The sequence below is a fragment of the Pan troglodytes genome, chromosome 1, assembly GCF_028858775.2.
Source record: "Pan troglodytes isolate AG18354 chromosome 1, NHGRI_mPanTro3-v2.0_pri, whole genome shotgun sequence".
NCBI lineage: Eukaryota > Metazoa > Chordata > Mammalia > Primates > Hominidae > Pan > Pan troglodytes.
In genome coordinates this window covers 97,770,458-97,791,569 of record NC_072398.2, presented here as the reverse complement: position 1 = coordinate 97,791,569, position 21,112 = coordinate 97,770,458, and the positions used below count along the sequence as shown (strand labels likewise).

The window sequence follows — 21,112 nt, the reverse complement described above, 5'->3', positions numbered from 1 at the left end:
ATTTATCAGCTCTATTTTCACAGCTGTCATGCAACATCAATAATAAAAACACTTATTAAGCAATTTCTAATGTACAAGCATCAGGTTAAGATTTACATGTGTTGGCTGGGCACGGTGGCTCATGCCTGTAATCCCAACACTTTGGGAGGCCAAGGCAGGAGGATCACCTGAGGTTGGGAGTTCAAGACAAGCCTGACCAACATGGAGAAACCCTGCCTCTACTAAAAATACAAAATCAGCCGGGCACAGTAATGCATGTCTGTAGTCCCAGCTACTTGGGAGGCTGAGGCAAGAGAATCGCTTGAAGCTGGGAGGCAGAGGCTGCGGTGAGCCAAGATGGCGCCACTACACTCCAGCCTGGGTAACAAGAGCGAAACTCCCTCAAAAAAAAGAAAAAAAAGATCTACATTGTGTTATCTCAAGAAAACTAGTGAGGTAGGAACTCAAATATAAGGGGATTTAAGAGATCTCTGGTAACCTTTGACACATCAGTTCTACAGGGGAAGGAGCTAATACAGAAAAAGATTCAAGAGGGAGAATGAATTGATTCTCCATGGTGGCTATCCTAACACTGTCCCTCTGAGCACCATCACCCTCCTTAACACCTAACACAATCTCCTACTTTGAGGAAATAGGCATGAACAACTGTAACTTCTGCTGCTTGTTTTCCAAATTATGGAAGGATAGATCTCTTGTACCTTCCTAAGGCTCATCCAACCTCATCATGCCATGTATTCCAAGATTTTGTCAATTCGTTTTCCCTGTCTTCAATCTTCACCACCCCCAACAGGCTCCGACTCCTAAACATGGTTAAGCTCCTTAAAGCATCCTTCTCTCAATCCTATTTCTTCCTCAAACTCTCTCCTTTCCACTAACACAAGATTTTTTGAAAGATTAGAATAACCTACATCTGTTACCTTTAATGAGATGCTCAGGAAGTGGAGGTAACGATGCCAGGAAGAAAAATGTTATAATATTTGAAGAAATGGGCCGGGTGTGGTGGCTCACGCCTGTAATCCCAGCACTTTGGGAGGCCGAGGCAGGTGGATCACGAGTTCAGGAGATCGAGACCATTCTATCCTGGCTAACACGATGAAACCCCGTCTCTACTAAAAATGCAAAAAAATTAGCCGGGCGTGGTGGTGGGTGCCTGTAGTCCCAGCTACTCGGGAGGCTGAGGCAGGAGAATGGCGTGAACCCAGGAGGCAGAGCTTGCAGTGAGCCGAGATCGCACCACTGCACTCCAGCCTGGGCAAAAGAGCGAGACTCCGTCTCAAAAAAAAAAAAAAAAAAAAAAAAAAAAGAATATTAGAAGAAATGTACCTTAAGATAGCCACTATGGAAAACAGGAATAATAACTAACAGTCTTAACCATTTTTTAGTCCCAAATCTCACACTAACAAAAGCTATGCAACCTTTCCCTTGAAAAATGCACACACACAGGCAAAGTTTATATGTAATTTCAAGGGGCTCACAGGACACCTCACCACCAAGCAGGTTAAGATTTCTGTATTAGACATAAATATTAAAAGACTATGAATCAGGGCCGGGTGCACTGGCTCACGCCTGTAATCTCAGAGCTTTGGGAGGCAGAGGCAGGCGGATCATCTGAAGTCAGGAGTTCAAGACCAGCCTGGCCAACATGGCAAAACCCCGCCTCTAATACAAAAATTAGCCGGGTGTGGTGGTGCACGCCTGTAATCCCAGCTACTTGGGAGGCTGAGGCAGGAGAATTGCTTGAACCTGGGAGGCGGAGGTTGCAGTGAGCTGAGACTGTGCCACTGCACACACCAGCCTGGGTGACAAGAGTGAAACTCCATCTCAAAAAAAAAAAAGAAAAAGAAAAAGAAAGAAAAGAAAAAAAAAAAAAGACTATGAATCAGACAGAGTGTGGTGGCTCATGCCTGTAATCCCAGCACTCTGGGAGGCCAAAGCGGGTGGCTCACTTGAGGCTAGGAGTTCGAGACCAGCCTGGCCAACATGCCTGTAGTCCCAGCTACTTGGAAGGATGAGGCAGGAGAACTGCTGAACCCGGGAGGCTTAAGTTGCACTGAGCTGTGATTGCGTCACTGCATTCCAGCCTGGGTGACAGGGTGAGATTCTGTCTCAAAAAAGACTAAGAATCAGCATTAGACAAACTTATGAAAAGAACCCTAGGGCCATACAAGCTCCTTCAAGTCACTGCACTGCTCTTAAACAAGTGTGAATAAAAATGTAATACTACTTTTTGGGTTTTTTTTTTTTTTTTTTTGAGATAGGGTCTTACTCTGTCACCCAGGCTGGAGAGCAGTGGTGTGATCATATCTCACTGCTGGCTCGACTTGCTGGGCTCAAACAATCCTCCCACCTCAGCCTCTTGAGCAGCTGGGGCTACAGGCACAAGCCACCACACCTGGCTAATTAAAAAAAAAATACAAAAACAGAGATAGAGATAAGGTCTCACTATATTCGCCAGGCTGTTCTCAAAACTCCTGGGCTCAAGCAATCCTCATGCCTTGGCCTCCCAAAGTGCTAGGATTAGAGGCATGAGTCACCATGCCTTGGCCTGTAATGTTATTAAGATGATACTGTTATCACAATTAAATATAATGATCCACTGATATTCTGGGGACAACTCAGAAAATTTTTAAATAAAGTAGGTATTGAATGTTATTAAGGATTTCTGATTAATTCTGTTAGATCTTTTTTTTTTTTTTGGAGACGGAGTCTTGCTCTGTCGCCAGGGTGGAGTGCAATGGTGCGATCTCAGCTCACTGCAAACTTCGCCTCCCGGGTTCAAGTAATTCTCCTGCCTAAGCCTCCCGAATAGCTGGGATTAGAGGCGCGTGCCACCACACACGGCTAACTTTTTGTATTTTAGTAGAGATGGAGTTTCACCATGTTGTCTGGGATGGTCTCGATATCCTGACCTCGTGATCCACCCGCCTCGGCCTCCCAAAGTGCTGGGATTACATGCATGAGGCTCCGCGCCCGGCCCTCTTTTTTTTTTGAGACAGCGTTTCACTCTTGCTGCCCAAGCTGCAGTGCAATGGTGTGATCTCAGCTTACTGCAACCTCCGCCTCCCGGGTTCAAGCAATTCTCCTGCCTCAGCTTCCCAAGCAGCTGGGATTACAAGTGTGCACCACCATGCCCAACTAATTTTTTGTATTTTTAGTACAGACAGGGTTTCACCACGTTGGCCAGGCTGGTCTTGAACTTCTGACCTTAGGTGATCCGTCCGCCTCAGCCTCCCAAAGTGCTGGGAGTACAGGCGTGAGCCACTGCGCCGGCCTATTAGATCTTAACAAAGGTACTGTGGCCACACACACACGCATACACAAAAGGCCTTATTTTTTAGAGCTACATATTAAAATATTTAGGAGAAAAATATCATGATGTCTACAATTAACAAACAATTCAGAAAATAAAAGGAAAAAAATCCCCCAAAATATTAGCATGTAAAAATAAGCTACTTTTTGAAAAGGTATCTGCACTCCCATGTTTATTGCTGCACAGTTCACAATAGGCAAAATATAGAATCAACCTAAGTGCCCACCAACAGATGAACGAATAAAGAAGATGTGGTGGCTGGGCACAGTGGCTCATGAGGTCAGGAGTTTGAGACCAGCCTGACCAACATGGTAAAACCCCGTCTCCACTAAAAAATACAAAAAAATTAGCCGGGCGTGGTGGCGTGTGCCTGTAATCCCAGCTACTCAGGAGGCTAAGGCAGGAGAATCACTTTAACCCAGGAGGTGGAGGTTGTGGTGAGCCAAGATTGCACCACCGCACCTCAGCCTGAGCGACATAGCAAGACTCCTTCTCAAAAAAAAAAAAAAAAAAAAAAAGTGGTATATATACCCAGTGGAATATTATAGCCACAAAAAAGAATGAAATTCTGTCATGCAGCACATGGTTAGAACTGGAAGTCCCTAAGTGAAGTAAGCCAAGCACAAAAAGACAAATATCACATGTTCCCACTCACATGTGGGAGCTAAAAAAAAAAGTAGATCTCATGAAGAGAGAGTAGAATGGTGGTTACCAGAGGCTGGGAAGGGTAGGGGAGTAGGGAGTTGAAGAGAAGCTGATCAACAGGTACAAATATATGGTTTGAAAGAAGAAATAAGATCTAGTAGATCAGTAGGGTGACTATAGTTTACAATAACCTGTTGTAAATTTTAAAATAGCTAGAAGAGAATAATTTGAATGTTTCTAGCATAAACACATAGAGTGATGAATATTCCAAGTACACTGATTTAATTTTTACAGATTATATAAATGTATATCACATTATCACATGCATCCCTAAACCATGTACACCTATTATGCATCAATTCTTTTTTTTGAAAAAGCTACTTTTGGGCTGGGCACGGTGGCTCATGCCTGTAATCCTAGCACTTTGGGAAGCTAAGGTGGGTGGATCACGAGGTCAGGAGTTTGAGACCAGCCTGGCTAACATGCTGAAACCCCGTCTCTACTAAAAATACAAAAAAATTAGCCGGGCATGGTAGTGGGCGCCTGTAATCCCAGCTACTTGGGAAGCTGAGGCAGGAGAATCGCTTGAAACCAGAAGGTGGAGGTTGTAGTGAGCCGAGATTGTGCCACTGTACTCCAGCATGGGTGAAAGAATGAAGCTCTGTCTCAAAAAAAAAAAAAAAAAGAAAAAAAAGAAAAAAAGAAAAAAAGTTACTTTCGACCGGGCATGCTGGCTCATGCCTATAATCCCAGCACTTTGGGAGGCCGATGCAGGTATATCATTTAAGACCAGGAGTTTGAGACCAGCCTGAACGACACGGCGAAACCCCATCTCTACTAAAAATAAACAAACAAAAAAATTAACTGGGCATGGTGGCACATGCATGTAATCCCAGGAACTTGGGAGACTGAGGCACAATAATTGCTTGAACCTAGGAGGTAGAGGTTGCAGAGAGCCAAGACTGCGCCACTGCACTCCAGCCTAGGTGACAGAGCGATTGTCTCCCAAAAAAAAAGCTGAGCACGGTGGCTTACACCAGTAATCACAGCACTTTGAGGCTGAGGTGGGTGGATTGCTCGAGCTCAATAATTTGAGACCAGCCTGGGCAGCATGGCAAAACCCTATCTCTACAAAAAACACCCCCCAAAACAAAAAAACCCCCAAAATTAGCTGGGCATGGTGGCATGTGTCTGTAGTACCAGCTATTCAGGAGGCTGAGTTGGGAGGATCATCTTAGCCTGGGAAGTGGAGGTTGCAGTAAGCCAAGATTGTGCCACTGCACTCCAGCTTGGCTAACAGAGTGAGACCCTGTCTCAAAAAAAAAAAAAAAAAAAAATACTTTCATGCCAGATCTGTCAAGGGGCAAAAAAGGAAGTTACGAAAGACTGCAAGAATAAAATTGATATATGCTAAGGAAAGGTGATTTTGATAAGCATAAAATTTTGTCGTAAGAGACTCAAAAATTAAGTCAGGGAAACCAAGAGAAAAAAGATCAATGAGGGTCTACATTGTTTCTTTTCCATAAGGAAAAACTTATCTTCCCTCTGTGTAATTTTATTATTTGTGGAACTTCGGAATAACAAAACCCACCCCCCATATTACGCGTAAAAATGAGTTAGGTGCCCAGACTGGGCAACAGAGCAAGACCCTGTCTCTACCCCCAAGAAAAGGAATAAATTAGCTGGGTGTGGTGGCGTATGCCTACAGTCCCAGCTACTCAGGAGGCTGAGGTGGGAGGACTGCTTGAGCCCAGGGGTTCGAGGCTGCAGTGAGCTAAGATTGCACCACTGCACCCCAGCCTGGGTGGCAGAGCAAGACCCTGTTGTCTCAAAAAACTGGTGTTTTCACTAAGAGGTATGCATGAGTTACTCTGGCTTCACATTACTGACAGTGAAGAATCTTGAGTCCTATTCTAGACCAAGCTGGCTACCCTGGCACTACACTGCAGTGTCACCATTGATTCTTTGTTTTTTGAGAGAGAGTCTTGCTCTGTTATCCAAGCTGGAGTGCAGTGGCGTGATCATGGTTCACTCTAGCCTTGACCTACTGGGTTCAAGCAATCCTCCCACCTCTACCTCCTGAGTAGCTACGACTATAGGCGTGCGCCACCACACCCAATTTTTGTATTTTTTTTGTAGAGACGGGGTTTCTCCATGCTGCCCAGGCTGGTCTTGAACTCCTAAGCTCAATCTGCCTGCCTCGGCCTCTCAAAGTGCTGAGATTACAGGTGTGAACCACTGCACCTGGCCCGGTTGATTCTAATATACATTCTACTCCCAAATGATTAGTCCAAAGTTCCACTGTCTAATATGGTGGCACCAGCAACATGTATCTAGTGAACACTTAAAGTGTGGTAAGCTCAAACCCAATTTAGATTTGTATTTCAAAAGATCTGTTTTTTAATGGAGGAAAAAAGAATGACAAATATCTCATTAATTTTAAATTTTGAGTTCATGTTGAAATATTTTTAATATACTGAATAAAATATGCTGTTAAAATTAATTTTGCCTGTTTTTTTAAACTTTACAGTAGACGCCCTTTGCCAATGGGAAATATACGTTCCAAGACCCCCAGTGCATACATGAAACCTCAGATAGTATTGAACCCTATACATACCGTGTTTTTTCATATATATATATATATATATACACACCTATGATAAAGTTTAATTTATAAATTAGGCAAAGAGATTAACAATTAAAAAATATATATAAAAGGACAATTATAACAATATACTGTAATAAAAGTTATGTGAATGTGGTGTCTCTCTCAATAATCTTATTGTACTGCACTCACCTAGTTTTGGACTGTGATTGAGACTAAAATTGAGGATAAGGGAGCGCTACTGTATTTAAAGTGAAAAAAATTAAAATTACTCATGAAGCTTGCGTATTTCTACTGCCTAGTGTTACTGTAAGCCATTAATGTCAATCCCACTTCCCTTGCCAATAAATGGTCAAAGAGATATAAAAGGAAAGCAATTCTCACTCATAAGAAAACAGATTCAAGAAAGAAAGATGGGAAGATAAGATCTCTTCTTTGTCTAACAATTTTTTGTCTGGACATAGTGCCTGACACTTATACAGCCACCCTGCTATAAGCCAGAGACAAGAGAATTGTTGAAAAACAGCAGGGCAGTCAAGTTCTAGGCTGAAGCATCCATTTCTGTATCTCTCAGTTAAATGATATAACAGATATTCTTATTGTTTTCTTTTGTTTTGAGACAGAGACTCGCTCTGTCATCCAGGCTGGAGTGCAGTGGTGCGATCTCAGCTCACTGCAACCTCCACCTCCTGGGATCAAGTGATTCTCATGGCTTGGCTTCCTGAGTAGTTGGGATTACCTGCGCACACCACCACAGCCAGCGAATTTTTGTATTTTTAGTAGAGATGTGGTTTTGCCATGTTGGCCAGGCTGGTCTCCCCTGGCCTCAACTGATCCACCCACCTAAGCCTCCCAAAGTGCTGGGATTACAGGTGTGAGCCACCACACCCAGTCCTTATTGTTTAATTCATTTTTAGTTAAGGATTTTTACTTGTAGCAAATGCATCCAGATAATATGCATATGTCTTCTATGCTTTTGATCATGCTGTTTTCAATCACCTAAAAGCTTTTCTTACTACTCTCCATCCATCTAAACCTTTCTTAAATTTAAGCACGACTTTCTTGGAAACCTAGCCACAAGGATTTTTTCCCTTCTCTGAAGTATTTCACCTATCAATGATATCTTAAAATGTCTATGTTTATAATACACTATCTTGTTCTCACATTTTCCTATATTTACATAATTTTTGTCTTTACAACAAAACTGGAAATCCCGTAAAGGACATGAGAAGTATTCTCAATACTGGGCTTAAATCCTCACTATGTATCCCTAGTAGAGGTGTATTTAGAGGTGTACGCTCATAAGCAAATGACTCAATTTCTTTGAGCTTATGTTCAGCCTACATCTATAAAATGTACAGTGTAGAAAAACATTCCAGCTTACCTTATATTTCACTGAAAGCACTGTCTTAATGATAAAGTACTTCATAATATTATCTTTTTTTTTTTTGGAGATGGAGTTTTGCTCTTGTTGCCCAGACTGGAGTGCAATGGCATGATCTCAGCTCACTGCAACCTCCGCCTCCCGGGTTCAAGCGATTCTCCTGTCTCAGCCTCCCGAGTAGCTGGGATTACAGGTGCCCGCCACCACACCCAGCTAATTTTTGCATTTTTAGTAGAGATGGGGCTTCGCCATGTTGGCCGGGCTGGTCTCGAATTCCTGACCTCAGGTGATCTGCCTGCTTCGGCCTCCCAAAGTGTTGGGATTACAGGCGTGAGCCACCGTGCCCGGCCATATTATCTTTTATCCTACTTAATTTTTTTGAGCTTATGTCCAGCCTACATGTATAAAATATACAGTGTAGAAAACACTCCAGCTCATCTTATATTTCATTGAAAGCAATGTCTTAATGATAAAGTACTTCACAATATTATCTTTTAGCCTACATAAAACCTATCAGGGTTTAACTAAAGTGGAAGAGCAAATAGATGACTGTTCCTTCTATAAAGAGACCTAAGAAATAAATTAATTACATTTGTTTTTCTACAGTGGTTCTGAATCAACGCCCCTAACAATTCAGGATCTAACACTGAACTCAATCCATGCTTGAACAAAATAAAAGTCAGGCTTGTAAAAAAAAACAAGGTGAATGAAGTAAAGAACTGGCTACAAATATGAAAAGTACCTCCTCTACACTGTTACCCACACGTAAATAAATATAATGGGCTCCCCCCAGCGCCATTCAATGAGTGAACAGCAAGGTATATTCCCCTTGAGTTTAAGAGTTTCCAAACTTACTAGTAGATTCATAGGGACTATGAACATTTTCCAAGTGGCACTGAAGCTGGAAGGGAGTGGAAAACTGGCGGTAACAGTGCTGGCAGATAGTGTGACCATCTACCTCACCGTTCTGCTGATCGAGTTCTACGTGGTGTTTCATATGGTTCATGAATCTGTAATAAAGCACAAAGAGAAAGTACAGAAAACATAAAAAATTGGTAGCCTTTTAGAAATATAATGGTAAAATCACAGAACAAACATTATCTGCTCCCCTCCATTCCCCAGACTTCCTGTTTTGGATATCCTTTTCTGAGCCCAGAAAGATAATGAGTTCTTGAAACTAAGAGAGTTCTGGGAAAGGAGATATACTGCTTTCCCTTACTCAATCCAGTTACCTTTTGTTTATTACAATATCTCCTTCTATAGTCCTAGTTATTGATTTAATGATAACCCCAGCAAGACTGCATAGTAGTTAGGTCCATTCTCCAAAGAGAAAGACTTAAAATATATAAGAAAATGTAAGTCTTCTCTTGTTCAAGGTAACTTCCAAGGCTCTTAAAACACTTACCGAATATTGTTTTTTAGCCTTTTGGTACAATGTGGGCATCGGAAAGATGTGGCGACCTTAGGGAAATTTGTGAGCTGGGCTACTTTGCCACCATCCCGTCCATAGTAGAAGTCATCTACAAGCATAATGAGTTTGGTCTGGACGGCATCGCCCACGTTCTCATTTGGTTCTGGTACTTTGGTAGGCGGTGACAGAGCAGGAATAGGTGTAGAAGAGGGTGTGGAAGCAACAGGAGCTGTTTTCTCAGGGGACGGGGGCTTTGCTGCTGATGGGACACTGGGTTCTGAATCCAGGGACTTTCCTTTCTTCTGGTATTCAACCATTTCTGGGCAACAGTACTATAAAGAAAGACATCTGATCATTCTGGTTATCCTGGGGGCTAGAATGTGCTAACTCCTTAACTTCACTACCATTCCTTGTTAACGGTTTGGTTTCAGGTATTCTCATTCAGCTTTCACCCTTCAGTTTTTTTAGCGTTTCCAAGTTTTACTCCTTTTCTAGAGTATATCCACAGACATATGCCACCCAAGCGCTATACTTTGTATTTCTCCCTCCTGCCTCTCTTAGGTCCCTTAATCATTAGTATAACTTGGCTCTGAGCTCCCTGGCAAAAAAGAAGTTCCAACCTTTTTATCTGGACTAATACCAAAAAATGAAAAGCTAAAAAATGGAAGTAAGAGCTCCCGATTCATCCAATGACACAATTAACAAAAATGAACTGAGGCCAATATGGTTTGAGTCCTTACTATCTATAAACCTGTTCTCCTGTGTGGTTTCAAAATCTACCACACTAAAAAAGTAAGATCACATATGTTCTGATCTATTTGAGGGTCTTTAAATGTATCCCATCACATTCCAAAGTACACAGCTCTTCTAAAAACAGACCAAGAGAAACAGTAACCCTTTAAAAAGCTTCAGTCATTTTAGAGCCCCTGCTTACAAGCTTCCAATATTAATGAAGGTAAATGGCAGAAGCCACTTAAGCTGGATCACAGGTGATATCACTTACACACATGTGACCTCTCAAAGCTTCAGTAACACGAAATTGAGCATTACATCGTGGACATATTTTCCGTCCACCATCCTGGAGGTCAAATACTGGGATGGAAGAGGTCACTGAAAGAAGTGAGAAGAATTGATAAGATTAATACAATGACACTGGAAAAAGATTACTGACCTTTTGGGAAAAAGTCAAACACTCCCTGAGAAGTATATAAAAGGGTAAGCAAGCATGAGAGATCACTATGGTTTTTTGTTTGTTTTTGTTTTTTTTGAGACACGGTCTCTCAGTCTGTTGCCCAGGCTGGAGTGCAGTGGCACGACCACAGCTCACTGCAGCCTTGACCTCCCTGGGCTCAAGATCACTATGTTTGAGGCTTCCTTTTACTGTTCTAACTCTAGGCCAGGGGTCAGCAAACCACAGCACACAGATCAAATCCAGCCCAGCTACCAGTTTCTGTTTGGCCCATAAGCTAAGAATAATTTGTATGTGATTTTTTTGTTAAGGTTTTTGTTTTTTTTAATCTTGCAGAACTGAAGCTATATCCAATAAAAACCTCCTCACCATTCTCCCCTCGCCTCCACCCCGGCAACCACAATTCAACTTTGTCTCTATGAATTTGACTACTCTAGGTACCTCAAGTAAGTGGAATCATATGGTACTTGTCCTTTTGTGACTAGCCTATTTCACTTTAACATAATGTCCTCAAGGTTCAACCATGTTGCAGCACATGTTGTAGCAGAATTTCCTTTCTTAAGCCTGAACAATATACCATTGTACGTGAATACCACATTTTATTTATCCCTTTATCAGTTGATGGACCTCTGTGTTGCTTTCACCTTTCAGCTATTGTGAATAATGTTGCAATGAACATAGGTGTACAAATACCTGTTCTAGTCCCTGCTTTCAATTCTTTTGGGTATAGAATGGAATTCCTGGAGCATACAACAATTCTATCATTTTTAACTTTTTGAGGAACCACCATACTGTTTCCAAAGTGGCTGCATAATTTTACATTTCCACCAACAGTGCGTAAGGGTTCTGCTTTCTCCACATCCTCAACAATATTTGTTATTTTATGGTTCTTTGATAGTAGCCATCCTAATGGGAGTGAGACGGTACCTCATTGTGGTTTTGATTTGCATTTCCATAATGATTAATAACACTGAGCACCTTTTCATGAGCTTATTGGCAATAACTTTCTTTGGAGAAAGGTCTATTCAGTCCTTTGCCTACTTTCCTACTTTTTTTTTTTTTTTTGAGATGGGGTCTTTCTCTGTTGCCCAGCCTGGAGTGTAGTGGCACGATCTCGGCTCACCACAACCTCTGCCTTCCAGGTTCAAGCAATTCTTGTGTCTCAGCCTCCCGAGCAGCAGGGAATACAGGCACACACCACCACGCCTGGCTAATTTTTGTATTTTTAGTATAGACGGGGTTTCACCATTATTGGTCAGGCTGGTCTTGGACTCCTGACCTCGTGATCCACCTGCCTCGGCCTCTCAAAGTGCTAGGATTACAGGCGTGAACCACCACGCCCAGCCAGTCCTTTGTCTATTTTTTAAAAAGGTTGTTTGGGAGTTTTTTTGTTGTTGAACTGTACAAATTCCTTATATATTCTGGATATTAACCCCTTATTAGATACATAATTTGCAAATATTTTCTCCCATTCTGTGGCTTCCCTTTTCACTGTTGATAACGTCCTGCACAAAAGTTTTAAATTTTGATATAATTTAATTTACCCATTTTTTCTTTTCTTGCGTATGCTTTTGGTGTCATATCCAAGAAATAGTAATCACTGTCAAATCCAGTATCATGAAGCTTTTTGTCCTATAATTTTTCTAAGAGTCTTATAGTTTTAGTTCATTTAGGTCTTTGATCCATTTTGAGTTAATTTTTGTATTTATTGTAAGGTAAGATCCAACTTCTTTTGGACATGGGTATCTAGTTTTCCCAACACCATGTTTTAAAGGTTTTTACTTTTTTTGAGACAGGGTGTCGTTCTGTTGCAGTGGCATGATCATGGCTCACTGCAGGCTCAACCTTCTGGGTTCAAGCCCAAGCCATCCTCTCACCTCAGACTTCGGAGTAGCGAGGACTGCAGACATACACCACCACGCCTGGCTAATCTTTTTTTTTTTTTTCTTTGTAGAGATGGGATCTCACCATGTTGCCCAGGCTGGTCTCAAACTCCTAGGCTCAAGTGATCCTCCCGTCTTGGCCTCCCATAATGCTGGGATGAGGTGTGAGCCACTATACCTTGCGGTTTTTATTTTTAAATGGTTGAAATAAAAGAATAAAACTTTTCGACACATGAAAATTTTATGAAACTTAAATTTCAGAGTCCATAAATAGTTTTTAGTGGAGCACAGCCATGCTCATTCGTTTATGTATCTGTGGCTGCTTCCCCACCACAACAGCACAGTTAATAGCTGCAACAGAGGCTATATATTGTGCACAAAGCCTACAACTTTACTACTAGGCCCTTTACAGAAAACATTTGCCGACCCCTGCTCTAGACCACTGAAAACCCTCATGCTCATCATTCTCAACCTGAAGATCTCTCTACCAAATCCCAACTTTAAAACCTTGCTCAGAAATCCATCTCTTCCATGAAGTTATCTTTCATTATCTCACCCATCTTTAATCAATCAATTTCACTAATCTCCAAAGCACAATTACACACAGAATTTCTTGGAGCTGATTCAGTTACACTTTTTGTAAGTGGCTTTCTCCTTACTAAAGTTTCTGTAAGAACAAACTACAGCAGCTGTATTTTATTTTATTTTTCTATTTCTGAGTATAAAGCTCTGATACAACAAACACTTTATTAATGTTTTTGAATGACTGGCTGCTCAGAGTCTTTCAGGTTATTGTACCTTTCATTGAAGACTCAGGTCCGCTGGTTCTTTGAGAGCCATGAGCAGAGCTGTTGTTGGACACCACCACTGGCCCAGGACTCTGGCCCAGGGAAGGGATGGTGTTAAGGGTATTCACCAATTTGGCCACTTCATTGCTATTTTCGCCTGTAACACCAGGTCGCTTCACAGTGACAAAGCTGGCAATGCTCACTGCAGGTGGAGAGGGGAAGGAGGGAGCTACGGTGACCAAGTGATAATCATCTGTTCTCCACCCACCATCCCAACCTGGCTCTGCCATCTCCTCTTCCGAAGCCTTACCTAGCTTGGGATTCGTGGTCTGGTTTGACTGGCCTGGAGACTGAACAGCTAGTTGCCCCAGTGAGGTTGGCTGTGTGGCAGTGGGAGTGGTGGAAGTGCTGGGAGTGGACTTGGTCTGCTGGGACTGGGACTGTGGGACGGTGCTTCGAATGGTAAGAGTGGCCGGGATGACGGTGGTGAAGGTGTTGGTGGTGGGCCTCACAGGCATTGTGGAGCCTGGCCTCACAGGGGTCATCTGGGAGAACACTTGTGGAACTCCAACTGTCGGCTTAACAAACTGGGTACCTGGGGCTTTAAAAGAGAGACAAAGTACCAGATCTTGGTCAGTGAGCTCACCTATAACACATTCTCCCTGCCTTTACTGGAAAGATTATTTCCCCAAACTGATGGATGATCATCAGAGGTTTCCAAGAGGAGTATAGATTCTAAAGACTAAGAAAGCACAAGGTGTCCATGTTGACAAAATAAATTAACCTGGGCAGCTTAAGAACATTAAGTTAAATAAGACTCCCATCAACTCCTCCTAAAACACCTTATCACACTGCCTTTTTAATTCTAAGAATACAATCAGTGGCTTGACCTCGGTACTGGAAGAAAAGAGTGGGAGGCAATATGGGTGTATATAGGCCAAATGGCAAACCTGGTCCTGAAAAAAGAAATCAGTCTTTCTCAGAGTACTAAAGGAGTCTTCCATCCTCTTCTATCAACTCAGAAGACAGACTATGCCATTCTACTAGGATGTCCCAAAGAGGAATGTCTCCTGGCTCAACTGTAGACAATTCCACTGAGAAAAATAAAGAAATGCCAGGGTAAGCTGGTCAGACTTAAACCCCTATGGGCTACGAGAACAAAAAACAAAACCTTAGGAAGACAAGCTACAGAGGTACCCTTACAAATAGCTAAATTAAGATACTCTTTTTTGGTCTGAATTGTAGTAAACTTATACATGCTAAATAGAGCAATGGAAAATTCTAAGATTTTAAAAAAATTATCCTTCTCAGAATCTTAAAAAAAAAAAACTATCTAGCAAAATCTTAAAAAAAATACTATCTAGTCATTGACAGTATTTATCCATAAAGGGAATGTCATTTGTTTATATCTAAAATCTATGCTATAAAATTAAAACAAAGTTTATAATCCCACCGTGCAAATGAGGAGATGTGTAGGGAGTGTAGAATTTATGAGTTTGCATTAATAACATAGTCTTAATAGCTGACTAAATACCAGTTACAGAAAAATGACTGTAAACTCTGTTTTACTACTTGATGAAGGGTGGTGAAAAGCTAAACAGAAATAAATAAAACCACCACCCTGGCCAAAGGTTAGAAGCAGATTTTTTAAAATTGGGCTTAAATCATTAATATTTTTATATTTTTAGATTTTCTTTAAATATACTTACTAAATGACTTAGGATATTTAGAACAATAAAAACAAATCTTCTGGATGCCGGTTTATTCCAAATGGATAGACATTTTTCCTTACCTGGAACTAGTGTAATTGGTCTAACCGTTTGGCCTTGCTGTACGTTCAGCACAATCCCAACCTGATTCATTGCATTTTGTACAGGCCGGACATTCCTTACAGGAAATCCCTGTATTAAAAAGCAAAATGATCTTTAACATGGAGACCAATTAACACTGACAAAGATTGCAGTATGACCTACATCCAAAAAAAAATTCCCATACTCTTACTTAATGGTTCTTTCTCTAGAATTAGAGGTTTCAAGTGACTGAGATGGAAAAATTTAGGAAATTCTGGCAAACTTTTGAGAGACAAAATATCAAAATTAGAGAACAAGCTTTGGTACACATGAGCAAAAATGAAAACCTATTTCCTGACTTAAGAGAGCATCGGCTTAAAAAAACCTCATCAACAGACTGGCTCCCTAAAGTGCTAAATGAACAGAAGTGGGGGTGGGGGGCAGGGGGAAGAGCAATGTTCACTGGAGTGATTCAACATACAAACAATCCTAAAAAATTGTTCCCAAAGTCTACTTCAAAGGCCATAAACCTTTGGCAAATTCATAAGAATTTACAACTCAGGAAGCCACAGGCAAAGAGAAGCATTTGCCTTTAGAATCCATATTCAGAATTAGGCTTTCAACTTCAATTCAACACATTATATATCAAATAAGTCAACTTGCTTGTCTCCCAAAGGTCTCCATGAACTCCACCAATTACATACATACATCTCCAAAAGTTAACTAATTCATCCCATGTGAAGAGGAGCAGTCCACGCAAAGGGTGAAAAGCCTCAAGAGCCAAGCGTTAAGGCTTCCTAATTCAAGTTTTCCCACTAATTTCTGCCTAGACTTTAATCAAATCACTTAATAAACTTCTAAGGGGTTTAAAGAAGATATTACCCAGCCATGCTATGCTGGGCTTTCCACAGTTGGCATCAAATTACAGAACAGTAAAAGAGAAAGCCAGGTCAAAAGACAAGACTTAGAACCACTTCTAATGACGCCAAAGACCCTAAGTCAGAGTTTTCAGAGGTTTATAGTCTTTCTCTCCTCTAGCAACCTTGGAATTCAGAGTCCTACTCACCTGCGTAGTGATAAATATTGGTTGTGAGGCCACAGGGGAACTAGTCACATGATTGGCATTCTGCATGACCTGAACAGGCCTCAATACTGGTTGAGTAACCATTGTGCCCAGACCTGGGGCTGGATTCTGGGTCAGGATGAGTGGCTGTCCACCTTGCTGGACCAAAGGATTGCCAGCTAAAGGGTAAAGGAAGAAAAAAAAAAAGGAATGTTAGAAACAATGTTAAACCCACATTTTACTTTATTTTATTTTATTTTATTTGATACAGGGTCTCACTCTGTCACCCAGGCTGGAGCACAGTGGCACAGTCACGGCTCACTGCAGCCTCAAGTTCCTGGGCTCAGGCGATTCTTCCACCTCAGCCTCCCAAGTACAAATCCACATTTTATTAGAAACAGAAATGGTGTCCTATATGCCAAAATATCCAAGACTGCCACTCATCTCAGGTTTAATGTGACCAAACTCACCAAAAATTTAAGTTTCACCCAAATCTACAACTAACAGAAAAACAGACGGGTAGGGGAGGTTCACTAACACTTCACCCATATGTCTTCACTGGGGATGAAAGACATTAGAATTCTATGTGGCTAGCACCCTGACTCTCATGATTTAAGTGACCACACATAATCTCCCCCACCAAATCAGCAGAACAAAATATGTTAAGTCTTTTTCCATATTTTAACTAGGTAAAACCTATTTTATTAGAAGATAATTTGTTAGCTAATCCCCCTTAATTTTTTAAAAAGAATATTCATCAACAAACATTAATTCAGCAAGTACACAGAATCTAAGGAATGGTTTCTCTTCCTAGTGAGTTAAATCTGAGAAATGCAAGATTCTTTAAGCAACCACTGGGAACCCAGAGACTGACAGGCTACCTACCGTAGCCCTCTCTTTATGTCATCAGGGGTGATAAACAGAAGACCTAGACAAAAACTAACCCACACCAAGTAAAAATGACATGATTTCAGAAGATAATGATTCATTCATGAATAAATATTAATAAACTGGGCTATTATTGAAATATCTTAAATTCTTTTCATTTGTGAAAAATTTAATAAATATTTTTAAGTCCCCTATTTCATGACATTTGGTGAAAAAACCAATACTAAGTTTCCTGATTTACAAAGTATACTCAAAACCAGATAGAAAATTTCAGAGAGCCAATATACCTAAGCCAAAGAGTCAAGCAGGCCAGGCATGGTGGCTCACACCTCTAATCCCAGTACTTTGGGAGGCCAAGGCAGGCACATCACTTGAGGCCAGGAGCTCAAGACCAGCCTGGCCAACACAGCAAAACGCTGTCTCTACTAAAAATACAAAAATTAGCCAGGCATGGTGGCGCATACCTGTAATTCCAGCTACTTGGGAAGCTGAGGCAGGAGAATTGCTTGAACCAGGGAGGCGGAGGTGGCAGTGAGCCAACATTGTGCCACTGCACTCCAGCCTGGGCGACAGAGCAAGGCTCTGTCTCAAAACAACAACAACAGCAACAACAACAAGAAACAAAAAACCAAAGAGTCAAGCAAAATATGGCCTCAACTTTTTACCCAAAATCACCAGAATGGGATGGGCCCCTCTGAAATGTATGTTCCACTTGGCAGGTTATATCACCACAGTTAACTACAAAGCTAGACCACCAAAGGAATAGGTATGTAGGTGGCTACTAATGGGCCAACAGTGGCTTATCTCATACTCTCTCAGAAACTGAGAGCTCATCAGTAGACTAGACCCTCAGTTACTGAGCCAGAAGACCAGTGATTGTAGAGGCAGATAGATAAATAAAACAGAAAATTCCAGCAAGTTCTATCCATGTTAAACTATACTGGCAATTTATCTATGGTGGGTTTTTTAAATTTTTAAATGTTTTATTATAGAGAAGTTAAAACATACATAAAAAGGGAACGCTATAGTGAACCCCTATGCAACCACCACCCTGCTTCAATAATTATCAATGTATGGCAAGTCTTATTTCATCTATACCTTCTACATACTTACTAGTTCCCATATCACTTTAAAACAAGTTCTAGATCATATCATCTATAAGTATTTCAAAATATACCTTCTACATAAGAACTTCAAAAAAAGATAAAAGAATCATACCAACATAACTCCTGAACATTATAATAATTATTCAATATCAAATACCCAGTCAAAATTCAAATTTACTTGTATTTTTTAAGTAATTTGTCTGAATCCAGTTACAAAATGTTTGCAAAGTGCAACTGATGAACTAACCCAAGTCTTTTACTCTATAGGTTCCCCAACCATCTCTTTCTATCCTTTTGAAATTTATGGTTGAAAAATATTGACTAAGCAAAAGTCTATATTTTTTAGTCATTATTTTAACTGCTAGGACAAAAGAAAATAAATTATCTCTTATTTATCCTAATTCTAAAAATTCTTAAGATAATTACTAGCTCAACATCCCAATTAAATACAAGAAGGGAAAGATGGAGGCTTTTTGCATTTATGTGAAATCAGTCAGCAAGTCTCTTAAAGACAGACCAGGTTTCCATGAAACCCGTAAATACCATTATAAAGAATTTTAACAGCATTTTCTGCAAATATTTTCTCTTATATCAGGGTCAAGTTTAAATTTTGGTGGATTGTTAGAATTTTTCCAAAAAGGCTGGGCAAGGTGGCTCATGCCTGTAATCCCAGCATTTTGGGAGGCTGAGGTGGGTGGATCACCTGAAGTCAGGAGTTTGAGATCAGCCTGACCAACACGGAGAAACCCCGTCTCTACTAAAAATAACAAAACTAGCCAGGCGTAGTGGCGCATGCCTGTAATCCCAGCTACTCGGGAGGCTGAGGCAAGAGAATTGCTTGAACCCAGGAGGCAGAGGTTGCGTTGAGCCGAGATCGCGCCACTGCACTCCAGTCTGAGCAATAAGCGAAATTCCGTCTCAAAAAAAAAAAAAAAAAAAGAATTTTCCCAAAAATATGGTACAATCAAAAAGTGGTTTTCTAAGACCAGATTAGATTCACAATGCAATGGAAAGCAAAAGCCAGACTATGGAAAGTCATACTGGGTAAATTATACTTACTTATTTAGAAGCATTTTAATGATTTCTGCAATCTTTGCTCAAAGGAATTCTGACAATTCAAGTGTCTTACAAGGTTCTATTTCCAGAGGATGAAACAGGCAATCACAATTCTGGTGCTTTAAAAAAAAAGCCTTTAAAAGGATTATCCAACCTAGAGCAGTGGTATGCACCCGTAGTCCCAGCTATTTGAGAGGCTGAAGCAGGTGGATCACTTGAGCCTAGGAGTTTGAGTCCAGCCTGGACAACACAGTGAGACCCCCATCTCAAAAACAAAACAAGGCCAGGCGTGGTGGCTTACGCCTATAATGTCAGCACTTTGGGAGGCCGAGGCAGGCAGATCACTTGAGGTCAAGAGTTTGAGACCAGCCTGGCCATCATGGTGAAACCCCCATCTCTACTAAAAATACAAAAGTTAGCTGGGCATGGTGGCATATGCCTGTAATCCCAGCTACCTGAGTGACTGAGGCATGACAATTGCTTGAACCCAAGTGGGGTCTTCAGTGAGCCAAGATTGTGCCACTGCACTCCAGTCTGGGCAACAGTGTGAGTCTCAGTCTCAAAAATAAAAAATGAAAAATAGCCAGGCATGGTGGTGTGTGCCTGTAGTCCCAGCTACTTGGGGGGCCGAGGTGGGAGGATTGTTTGAGCCTGGGAGGTGGAGGGTGCAGTGAGCCAGCTGTGTTCGTGCCACTACTGCACTCCAGCCTGGGTGACAAAGTGAGACCCCATCTTGAACAAAACAAAGAAAACCTAAGAAACAAATGAAATAAAACAATCCACCTCAGTGACAATTAATTCCATGAGTTTTCTTCTATACTTCAGACGTCATATGGTATCAAGCACATTATTTTTTGAGACAGAGTCTTGCTCTGTCACCAGGCTGGAGTGCAATGGCGCAATCTTGGCTCACTGCAACCTCTGCCTCCTGGGTTCAAGTGATTCCCCTGCCTCAGCCTCCCAAGTAGCTGGGACTACAGGCACATGCCACCATGCCCAGCTCATTTTTTTGTATTTTAGTAGAGACGGGGTTTTACCATGTTGGCCAGGATGGTCTTGATCTCCTGACCTTGTGATCTGCCCACCTTGCACATAAATCAAAGAATTATGCAACTAACTTTCTCCCTCTAAGTTTGCTCTCTCTTGATTTTTTTCCTTCATTCTTTTTTTTTTTCACAAGGAGTTTTGCTCTGTCACCCAGGCTGGAATGGCGTGACCTCAGCTCACTGCAACCTCTGCCTCCTAGGTTCAAGTGGTTCTTCTGCTCAGCCTCCCAAGTAGCTAGGAATACAGATGCCCACCACCATGCCCAGCTAATTTTTGTAGTTTTTAACAGAGACAGGGTTTCACTATTTGGCCATGCTAGTCTCAAACTTCTGACCTCAGGCGATCTGCCCGCCTCAGCCTCCCAAAGTGCTAGGATTACAGGCGTGAGCCACTGCGCCCAGCCTTCCTTCATTCTTTTAAGTTTACTTCCATACCCTTAAAGCCCAGAAATAGAGGGCTAAATACAATAGGAACTGAAAACCATAATTAGTTATACTGTAAGAAATTTATAACATTAAATTCACATCATTCACAGCTCAGAATTAAGCAACAGTTTATTTCACCTCATAATGTTTCTTTCCTGTGCAAACATAAGATGAGTCAGAACTACAGGAATAATTTTAAAATACTGAGTAGTAAATTCTAAAGAACATCAAACAGAATAGTAAAAATATTCCAAAATTTTATTCCTGATACTTTCCTTTTTTTTTTGAGATGGAGTCTTGCTCTGTTGCCCAAGTTGGAGTGCAGTAGCGTGATCTCAGCTCACTGCAACCTCCACCTCTCAGGTTCAAGCGATTCTCCTGCCTCAGCCTCCCAAGTAGCTGGGACTACAGGTAAATGCCACCACACTTGCCTAATTTTTTTGTATTTTTAGTAGAGATGGGGTTTCACCATGTTGGTCAGGCTGGTCTTGAACTCCTGACCTCAAATGTTCTGCTCACCTC

At 41.3% G+C, this 21,112-nt stretch overlaps 1 protein-coding gene across 9 annotated transcripts in view; it reads right to left on the bottom strand.

Moving 5' to 3' along the window:
• The window catches only part of POGZ (pogo transposable element derived with ZNF domain), a 67,757-nt gene that overhangs the window by 11,657 nt on the left and 34,988 nt on the right, over nucleotides 1–21,112 (bottom strand). For 7 of the 9 annotated variants that reach the window (XM_009431318.4, XM_054670972.2, XM_009431298.5 and 4 more), the window contains 7 exons: nucleotides 16,072–16,247; nucleotides 15,008–15,116; nucleotides 13,526–13,816; nucleotides 13,226–13,444; nucleotides 10,359–10,465; nucleotides 9,350–9,687; nucleotides 8,800–8,954 (listed from right to left, as the gene is read on the bottom strand). In XM_009431318.4, coding sequence (XP_009429593.1) covers nucleotides 8,800–8,954; nucleotides 9,350–9,687; nucleotides 10,359–10,465; nucleotides 13,226–13,444; nucleotides 13,526–13,816; nucleotides 15,008–15,116; nucleotides 16,072–16,247 — 1,395 coding nt within the window. The remainder of the gene's footprint in view (nucleotides 1–8,799; nucleotides 8,955–9,349; nucleotides 9,688–10,358; nucleotides 10,466–13,225; nucleotides 13,445–13,525; nucleotides 13,817–15,007; nucleotides 15,117–16,071; nucleotides 16,248–21,112) is intronic. The other 2 variants (XM_003308377.6, XM_063797579.1) reach the window with 1 other exon arrangement.